At 51.0% G+C, this 9,617-nt stretch overlaps 1 protein-coding gene across 1 annotated transcript in view; it reads left to right on the top strand.

Moving 5' to 3' along the window:
• Window positions 1-9,063, top strand: part of TRAIP (TRAF interacting protein) — a gene marked incomplete at its 5' end in the record, with an annotated part of 17,831 nt that extends 8,768 nt beyond the window's left edge. Inside the window, 10 exons of the mRNA XM_009079474.1 lie at window positions 1,913-2,007; window positions 2,618-2,731; window positions 3,617-3,704; window positions 5,195-5,284; window positions 5,481-5,569; window positions 6,282-6,437; window positions 6,638-6,686; window positions 7,220-7,345; window positions 7,865-7,915; window positions 8,935-9,063. Coding sequence (XP_009077722.1) covers window positions 1,913-2,007; window positions 2,618-2,731; window positions 3,617-3,704; window positions 5,195-5,284; window positions 5,481-5,569; window positions 6,282-6,437; window positions 6,638-6,686; window positions 7,220-7,345; window positions 7,865-7,915; window positions 8,935-9,063 — 987 coding nt within the window. The remainder of the gene's footprint in view (window positions 1-1,912; window positions 2,008-2,617; window positions 2,732-3,616; window positions 3,705-5,194; window positions 5,285-5,480; window positions 5,570-6,281; window positions 6,438-6,637; window positions 6,687-7,219; window positions 7,346-7,864; window positions 7,916-8,934) is intronic.
• Window positions 9,064-9,617: the final 554 nt, after the last annotated feature.

Raw genomic sequence — 9,617 nt, 5'->3', positions numbered from 1 at the left:
AGCAGGAGTAGCTTCTTTGAGATGTCTTGTAGCAACTTTGCCTTGGGGCTGGGCTGGGCTGAGCAGTCCCTGCTGCATGAGGTGACATGCCTGGCACAAGAAGATGGGGTGCAGCAGGTGGGATTGTAAACTGCAGACGGAAAGGTGGGGTAGGGATCAACTGCACTTCCCAATCTCTCTGCTCCTTGGAGCATGGTTCTGACCCAGAGTCCTAACCTGCATCATATTCCTTGACCTGCAAGGCCAAGCGGCCCAGGGACAGCTTATAGATGTGTCATGGGGTTAGCTTGCTGTACGTCACCTGCAGCTGGGCTCTTCCTGGGAGGAACCAGTCCTGGAGGTCTACCTGACACTAGAAGGACAGATAGGGTAAGGAATTAATGCCAAACAGGCCTTACTATGAGCCACCACAACTTTTTTTGCCCAACCCTGGGATTATATCCAGCCTGCTTGGCTGTAAAGGCAGCCCAGATCTTGACCATGCCAGATATGGTCATGTGATGCTGGATATATCAGCGGCAGGATACTTCTGATGCTCCCTGCTCCAGCAGAAATTATTGTGACAGTGGAAGCTGGTGCTTGCTGCTCAACTCAGCATCTCTGTGCATGGCTTTTCTGCCCTAACACCTCTGGGGGAGGCTCTGTGCTTATCTTGCCTGTTGCAAAACCCTCTCTGTATGTTTAAGTCCTTTTAATGAAAGCTGGGCCGGGCAGAAGGATTAGGGACCTGGAGGGATCTTTTCTTGGTGTATGGGGTTTCCCAGCTGAATGCCAAGCACTGTCTTATTCTGCATCATTAAAGATTAAAGCACTAAACTTCTGCAATGAAAATACAGGCTTAGCTCTGTGACGCAGGTTAAGGCTGAAAGCCTTTCCTGTCTTCTGCTAGTGCTGTCAGCTGCTGCTGGAGTGAGAGTTTGCTGCTGTTTCAGGCTGGCTGAGGCTGGGGACTCTGCTTCAACTTGGCACAAAATTGATGTAGGGATCTGAATGTAGAGAGTTCTGGTTAGGAGAAGCCAAAAATGGGCTCTGGTAAAGCAAGAGTAACATGTGAGCCTGCAACACTCTCTCTTCACAAAGTCCCAGCAGCTTCACAGCTGTTTGGTTTCTGTGGCAGGAAGTGAATGAAATTCTTTAACTTCTGTGTGGAAAGGAGCTTTATAAGGCGATGGTCTTTTGCCAGGCCTCTCCCTGGAGTGATCACTGTGCCAAAACCAGGCCTGGAGCCTTTTGAAGTTGCTGTGCAAAGTGCCCAGGCACACACAGACCTAGAGAGCAGTGATACATCGGAATGGTGCTAATTCAGCTCTCCCCATCCTCTGCCACACTGCAGATGTATGCTTTTCCAGCTTAGCTGAGGTTCTGTGTTACTGCTGGAGAGCCTGGAGAGGTGATGGCTTCAATAGGCTTGCAGCCAGTGAGAGAAATGCCTGTGTGGGTGTCTGGTTTGGCTGAGGTCTCCCAGAAGAGACCCACTCGTTCCTGTTTATGTTCTAAGCAGCTAGTGACAAGGAGAACTGGGAGGCTAAAGCAATCAGCTGTGCCTGGAGCAGGAGGTGATAGCAAGGTTTGCTTGCTGTGGACTCCTCTGCTTTTGAAAAACAAATTGTCGCTGGTGTGTACAGGCACTGCACAGCCCCACCAGTGCTCACAGCAGAGAGGGACTGCAATGTGGTTTCAGCTTCAGCCTTGCCTTGTGATTAGCACTGAAACCCTGCTATGCTTGTGGGAAGCAGAGCTGGGGGTGCGGCGAGAGGGAGCTCAACTCTCCTTAATCCTGGGCTGCTGAGGTGGTGATAGCATTAAGAGCCAATGTATGCTTCCAGCTGCCCGCAGTGCGCATAAGCCAGGATGTTTCTCCAACAATCCCTAGAGCCTTCCTAATGGTCTGTGTGTGCTTGCTTGTCTGCAGAAGCAGATGAAATACCTGGAGCAGCAGCAGGAGGATAACAGAAGTTCAAAGGAGGAGGCTCGCCGTCTGCGAAACAAGCTGAAAACCATGGAGCGGTGAGATCCGGGGTACTCCCTGGGCCTTGCAGACTGGGCTGCACGCTTCTCCCCTTCTTGGAGAGGGAGGGAACAGTGCTGCTGTGCCTGCTGCAACATCCACTTTCATGTACTGGATCTCTACCCTGTAAAGGTTGGAAACTGCTATATTAGCAGGCCTGCCCTTGCCTGTCTGTGCTTTCCCCCTGCTATGTTTCCAGACAGCTGCTCTCATTAAGGAGCAGCAAGGCATGGTACGGGCCTCATCTCCAGGGCTCTGAGCATGGCTACGTGCCATTCCTGTTGCCAGAGGATGCTGGGGCAGAATGACAGCCCAGGAGCACAGTCAGACACAGGGTTGTAGGGTCCAAGAGCTGGGACATTGGCCCCATGTGCAGCATGTGTGTACAGCTGTCCTTTCTCTAGTCCAAGTAGGGCTGCTCTTCCCCAGTGAAAAGCCCTGCTTGGGGTGAGGCAGCTGTGTCTTTTCCCCCATGACACCCAGAGTGCCTGCAGCAAGAGCTCAGGCTGCACCAGCCTCTTGGGGGGAAGCAGAGCTGCTGTCTCTTCTAGCTCTGTTTGTGACTCAGGAGCTGAGGGTATGTTTTTGTTTGGGTTTTTTTCTGTGCAGGATTGAACTGTTGCTTCAGAGCCAGCGCCCTGAAGTGGAGGAGATGATCAGAGAGATGGGAGTTGGGCAGGCAGCAGTGGAACAGCTTGCAGTCTACTGTGTCTCACTAAAAAAGTAGGTGCTGTCACAGCTGGCTGGTGCTGTCCTGGGGGTGCCCAGGGAGAACCCTCTGCTGAGTACCAGGAGGCACACGGGCTCCGCGGGGCTCTTGCTGTCTCTTTGAGCTTCCGCTGGGGTTTGACTGACAGATCCTGGGGATCTAGTTTGGAGCCTGTCATACTGAACTGTTCCTGTTGTCACTGTAGTGACATGTGTGTCACCATGGGAACTGTCTTCAGAGTTGTCAGTGCACCTATGAAGTGATGATGATTATTCCCTCCATTCCCCTCTTGTGCATGTAGGGAAGCAAGCTGATGAGGGGCTCTGGTTTGTACCCTCTGCACTGTGCAGCTGTGGCCTCTGGTGTGCTCTGGCAAGGCGAGTCTGCACTGCTGCTCTCCCCTACCTGGAAATCCATCTGGTCCTGCTGGGCAAAACCAAAGTTTTTTTTGGGTCCGTTCTGATGGCAGCTGAGTAACTGCAGCTTTGGTGCAAGCCTGTAATGAGACAAGTGTCCCTGTGGTGTAATTGGGAATGAATGTGCATGGCTGATAGTGTGAAGTCTCTGAAAAATCACTTAAAGTCCCGTCCCCTGTTTGCTGCCAGCATGGAGGCTGTGCTCTGTTGTCTGTCTGTCTTTTCCACTGGTAACTGCAATGTTTCCATTTTGCTGGTGAAATCAGGCATGGTATTCCATGCAGCTTTTTTCTACCCCATGTGGCAGTGTGACACAGTGTTCATACACTCAGCTCTCTTCCCTAGAGGGCTTTGTGTTTCCTGTTTTTATTCTGGTGGCTATGCAGTTCCAGAGCTTCAAATTTAGAGTCTTGGCTTGTCTGTGAGAAGTTCTAGATCAATTGTCTGGCAATTTTGTGTGTGACTCCTTATGTTTCTTTGCAGGGAATATGAGAACTTGAAGGAGGCTCGGAAGGTCTCTGGTGAGATGACAGAGAAGCTGAAGAAGGAGCTGTTTTCTGTCAATAACAAGGTAAAGGGAGAGTGTGAGTTGCCAGGATGACATCTGGCCTGTAGATCCCTGTCCATAACTGAGGCCCAAGGCCTCTGCAGTGACCCCCTCTGACACGAAGTCTACCTGAGTGTGGTATGGGTGGGAGGAAGGGTCAGGCTGGGGTTTCTGAGTCAGGGTGTGATGCTGCCATGAATGAGCAGCTCATGGGCTGTTGTGAGAAGTGCAGTCTCTGGGGATGGTGGTAGGACAGCATGTGCAAAGCCAGACAGAGGTTCGCAGGGAGCCTGGGCTGGAAGGCAGCAGCACACAGATGCTCCACTGCTCACACTGCTGAGCACTGCTGCAGAACTGGGTCCCTAAGAAAAGTGGGACGGGGTTTGGAGCCAGGATCAGTTGAGCAGGGCTTAGCTTAGCACAGCCAGTCACACCCAGCCTTGTGCTTTGAGCCAGCTGAACTGGGCCAGGGCACCTGCATGATGCTGGGCCCAGACATGAGAGGTGCCCAAAGTGTGGTGAGGACATGCAGGTGGCCCTGCGCAGAGCCTGCCTGGACTGGTCCTGAGCTGGTGAAGAGCTTGAGGCTGCTGACATGCCTCTGTTGCTGTGCTCCCCCTGCTCCAGGCCTGGTTGGGCTGTGGTAGCTCAGGGCAGGAAGCACTTTGTCCGTTCTGGGAGCACATCCCCATGAAATGTGTGCGTGTAGCCTTGCTCTCCGAGGTGCAGGTGTTCCCTAAGGCATTCCTATGTCTAAGCCAAGAAAGTGAGAAGTTGTGGGTGGATTTGGCATATTTTTGTTACTCAGCCATAGCTGTTGTCCCCTCAAGTGGAGAAGGAGATTTTTCAGATTGCTGTGCAACTCCACAGGGGAATTAACCCTCTAAATGAGGTGCTGAAATTGGTTGAGTCAGGTCCAAGCTGTGATCACAGCGTGGGTCAGGAGGATGCGAGTCAGCACACTCGGGGCTCAGGGCCTGGCTGACAGAGCTGAGTGTACCCACAGTCTGTGGGCTGGCTCAGACTCCTGGACCCACAAAAGCCTCTGATGTGGTAGCAATCCACTTCCTGACCCCTGCTTCTGGCATGCTTCCCTGTTGAATCAGTCTTGTCCATGTGCCAGTACTGCTGATGCACAACCATCCTTCAGCCTGTGGTTTGTAATTCCTGTGTTCTGGTGTGTCTAAAATCCTTCAGGAATTCAGAATGCAGCCACCAAGTGTTAGAGCAGGGAAAAGCTGTCGCCGTCAGGCATAAGTGCTCGGGAAATGCTGTGGAAAGGTTTGTGCCGGGTAAGCAGCCCTGGAGATCCCTCTGCAGGCGGCTTGAGGAAGTGGGTAGGCATTGGCTTGCTCTGATACAGGAGAGATTGGTCAGGCTGACACAGGAATATCGAGCCCTGAAACAAGGGAAGTATCCTGTGGTGCAGAGCCCATTGCACTCACAGAGTTCTGCAGTCTCCCTTACCCAGGTGTTGTAACCCACATTCTGCTGTTGGGGGATTTATTCTGCAGCTGCAGAAAACCACTTCAGACTTGAAGAAGACAAAGGAGGAGTTAAAAAGCACCCAGAAGGATTTGAAGAATGCGGATAAAGAGATCTTGGTGAGACTATCATTCCTTAGTCTGCAGTAACTGGCAGCTGGCCATGGCCTGCAGCTGTGAAGCCAGGAGTTATGCTGACTTTTGCTCAGTTTCCCAGCCTACCTCTGGGCTCCACCTGATGCTGATTTATGGAAAAGTGGCACAGTATCTACTACTGAATCTTTCCATATCTTGCTATCTGCTTTCCCTTTTCCAGAGTCTGAAGAAGAAGATAGACATCCTGCAAGATACTCTAAAGGTCCCATCTGTAACCAGAGAGACACTCAGTCGATTAGTCTTTGAAAGGTTAGTGAGCTGTATCCTCAGATACAGGCCAGGGATGGAGGTGACAGGTCCAAGGCAAGAGTAGACAGTTTAATTAGCTGGGGACACAGATACCTACTAGTCTTGTAGGTGTCACAGTGATATGATTGTTTCATTCCTTGTATCCTTTTTCTTGTGGCTGAAAAGGCAGTGTTTGTTTTACCTGGAAAAAGTGGGTGTCTTTGAGAGAGGGATGGAGAAATGGCCTGGGTTTTGAAAAACTCTTTGGCACTATGTCATGCCAGGGACACACCTCTAAAGCTGCCCTTCCAGTTGCCTCAGAGTTGGCCTTCTGGTGAGTGTGCCCTGGTGTATGGGCACCAGAGATCCTAGCCAGGCAGAGGAGCCTAGCATGAAAAATGACATCTCATATTTTGATCCTTGTGAAGCGCTTGTGCTACTATCCCAGTACAGCAAGCTGGGTTGTGTACACAGAGCAGCAGTGTGCTAGTGTGATTCCCTGGGCTCTGCTGTTGTAGCATAGCCGGTTCAAGGGGGAGCAGTATTTTGGGACATTGACTTTAAACACTGGGGTTCGGATTGTTCTGTCTTTGTCATGTAAGCAGAACAGGGCTCTGATTCTGGTCCCACTGCTGTCTGAGAACTCAGTGTTGTTGTGTGCAGCTCTGTCCTCCTCTCATCTGCCGTGTGGCAGGTGGTGGCCTGATGGCTAACACTTTTTGTGGCGTTGCAGCCCTGCTCCTGTGGAACTGCGGCCCCCAAAGCTCCACCGCCCGGCCCACAGCAATGAGATCAGTCTAGATGATACTTTTGATGTGGACACCCCTGAACATCAGCCTTGCACATCTCCCTGCAGCCCTGCAAAAAGGCAGAAGCTGGATAAAAAGCCGTGAGTTTTCCCTCCTCTTCCTGCTTCTAAAGGAGATGAAAGTCTTGCTTCTTTGGAAGTTGCTGTATGAGATCAGATAGCTCTCCAGCTGCCTGATGGCATGCAGCAAGCTTTGTTGTCATTTGCTTGGCCTTGTCTGTCCTTGCCAGCTCCACTTGAACAATAAATCTTGGCTGATTTGCTCCTTGGGCTTCTTACAGGCCTCCTGTGGTAAATCTGGTGAAGAAAGTTCTAAAGGAAACGGTGGAGGTAAAAGGACTAATCTTGATTTTTCTGTATCACCTCTTTGATTCTGCTGTTAATATGCTTAGAATAAAGGACCCATTTGGTCCATATAACAGCCACTGTGGCCATAGACCAGCCCATCTATAGAACCACAGTATTTGCTTCAAAGTGTTTTTTTTGATGGTCTCCTAGAAACACTCTATTGCTGCTTCAGGCTCCCTGGAATTGGGCAGGAGGGGGAGGGTGGGGACCCACGTGCTAATGATCCTGTCCCAGATGTGCTTGGCAAGCACCGTGTGGAGCTGACCACAATGACTATGGGGTCAGCTGAGGCAGCTGTTCTCTCAGCCTTGCTGGGGGCAGTGTCCTGCCTCCTGGGTACTATTCCACATAAGCCCAGCCAGGAGGTTGGAAGCTGCCGTTCTTCAGCCTGACATGTGGTACAGCAGTAACCATTACCCTAAAGAGCTGTCTGTGTTATTAGTGCAGCCTGTGTGTGGATTCCATTCAGCAGATTGTGCTGGTTAAAGGGCTTTCCTTTTTATTTTGTGGAACAGAACTGCGCAGATGATCTTGAGGATGATGCTCTTGAAGGACTCTTGCCAGCATTCATCAGGAACTCTGTTCTCTCCAAGAAGCCATCTTCAGGCAGCTTGCTGGGTTCCCACAAGAACACGGGCACTGTAAGTATGACTGTCCAGTTGGTGAGCATGTTCAGAACTGGCACTGCCACCTCTGTCCTGAAGTGACCCTGCAGGATGAAGCAACTGAGGCTTTTACCTTGCCACATACAGTGTGTGGAAAATAAATCTTGGAGCACGACCTGGCTACTTCCCAGTCCTGCAGAGCTCCAGGGATGACTGATGCTCATTCCCTTCCAGGCAGCAGACTAAATGGCTCTCCATGTTCCATTCTTCCACCTCCCTCAGCTTTGGGTATTTTCCTTGTATTCCAGTGACAAAATCTTAAGCCCTGCTCAGAAGGCTTAGCTTGTTTCAGAAAGTGCCCAAGATATGCAAACTTTACTACTACACTTAGATCTGTCTTTTTCCAAAGGTGAGGGCTTAGCACAAACAGTGAGTGTTTGCAGGTGCTTGTGACCCCTCTCCAGAAGCTGTGGTCTGCAAGACTCCATGACCAACACAGGAAGGTAGCCAAGGCTCTGTGCTGCTGCTCTAGGCTCATTTGTTTCTCTCTTCTAGGTGAGGACAGGGTATGACGGCATGGGAGGCAGAACTAAGTTCATACAGCCTGTATCCTTTTCCTGCAGCTCATGAAGCAGTAGTGATGCTGTGGGCACCTCATTTCTGTTGCTCCTCTTTGGTCTTAACCACTTTGGTTGACTCCTCCACAGTCAACAAAAAGTGGGCTTGGGATCCTCAAGGAGCTGTCTGATTTCTCTCTAACTCTGAACAAGTCTGAGCTCAGCAAAGGGGTCAATGATCTGAACTTGTGCTGAATGAGCACTTGGGGCTCATTCAGAGGAGCACATCAATTAGAAATGGGTACAATTTGCAGGGATTGCCTATGGCCTTGAGATCTTAGAGCAGCAGTGTAGCATAGCCTCTCCCTGGCCGTGTGCCTGCCAGTCCGTGCACCTGAAACCTCAGTTCCTGTGGGATGTTGCAGCTCTGCTGTGGTGAGGAGCGGCTGGGCTGAGCTTACCCTGGTGGATGTGGAGCTGCTCCTCCTTTGGGGTTGCTCTGCCATGGGAGGCTGCAGTCTCTGGCTGCTCTGCCTTTCCTTGTGCAGCATCCTGGCTCTGATGTGCATGGTGAGTCTTGAAGCTCAAATAGGTATGCTTAAAATGCTGCTCTGTGTGCAAGAGGGTAGCACAGAGTCATAGAATCATTAAAGCTGGAAAAGACCACTAAGATCACTGAGTCCAACGGTTAACCTAGCACTGCCAAGCCCATCACTAACCCATGTCCCTAATCACCACATATACATGTTTTTTGAACACTTCCAGAGATGGTGATTCTACCACTTCCCTGGGCAGCCTGTTCCAATGCTTGATGGACCTGTTCAGTCATTTTTCTTAGTATCCAATCTAAACTTCCCCTGAAATGGGAAATGTTCCTTGACATTTGGGACAAGGAGAGTGTCTGAACTCTGCTGCTGTGAGTAGTGGGCAAAGCCCACCCTGTCCTGCAAGGTGCAAATGTATGTCTGGGTACCAGATCTATGGTTCAGGTTGTCCTGCAGCAGGTGTTGGATCACTTGTGTCCCCAGGGCACTGGTCCTGTGCTTTCCTTGACAGTTGTACCTTCAGACAAATCTGGCAGGAATCCGTTCGTTCGCAGTGAGGAGCAAGAAGAAGGTATCCAGGCCAGCATCTGCAGCTCCCTCCACATCTTCCTCCAGCAGGAGCCAGGCCAAACTGGACAGTTTCCTGCAGTGAGAGGATGGGAGAGCCTGAGGGGGCCAGAGGGCAGAGTATATTTGCCCAGAGCCTGGCACTAAGCAATGTGCAGCCACCACTGTACTGGGATACTGTTTGCAAAGTACTGGTGGTGCCTTGTGAGTGAGACAAGCTGCCCTGTACCGAATCCTGGCCTTGCAGCAAGCTGACAAGAGACCAAGCCTCTCCTTAATGCTTGGACTACTTTACCCACCTCATTTTACCACTCCTTTCTTCATGCAGAATTAACAGGGTTTTCTCATCTTGCCTGCTCAGAGCTCTGCAGTCGCTGCTGCTTTGAGCTCTCTGACACCAGATGGAATTGCACTTCATGGACACAGCTACAAGGTAGAGGTGCAGGAAAGGTATCTGTGAATTCTTGTTACTTCGTAACTGCTCTGCCTGGTGATTTGAGGGTTTGTAATGGCCTGAAGAAGTGCTGAAGAATGCCTCCCTTCAGAGGAGGGGGAAACTGGTGGGGCTGAACCTGTCTGGGGTTCTTCAGCTTGGAGGCATGGGACAGGAGATCCCCTCCTCCCCCACACCTGAAGCAG

The sequence above is a fragment of the Acanthisitta chloris genome, unplaced genomic scaffold (genome assembly GCF_000695815.1).
Source record: "Acanthisitta chloris isolate BGI_N310 unplaced genomic scaffold, ASM69581v1 scaffold34437, whole genome shotgun sequence".
Classification (NCBI taxonomy): domain Eukaryota; kingdom Metazoa; phylum Chordata; class Aves; order Passeriformes; family Acanthisittidae; genus Acanthisitta; species Acanthisitta chloris.
Note: the sequence above shows the minus strand (reverse complement) of the source record. Positions and strands in the feature narration are given on the sequence as shown.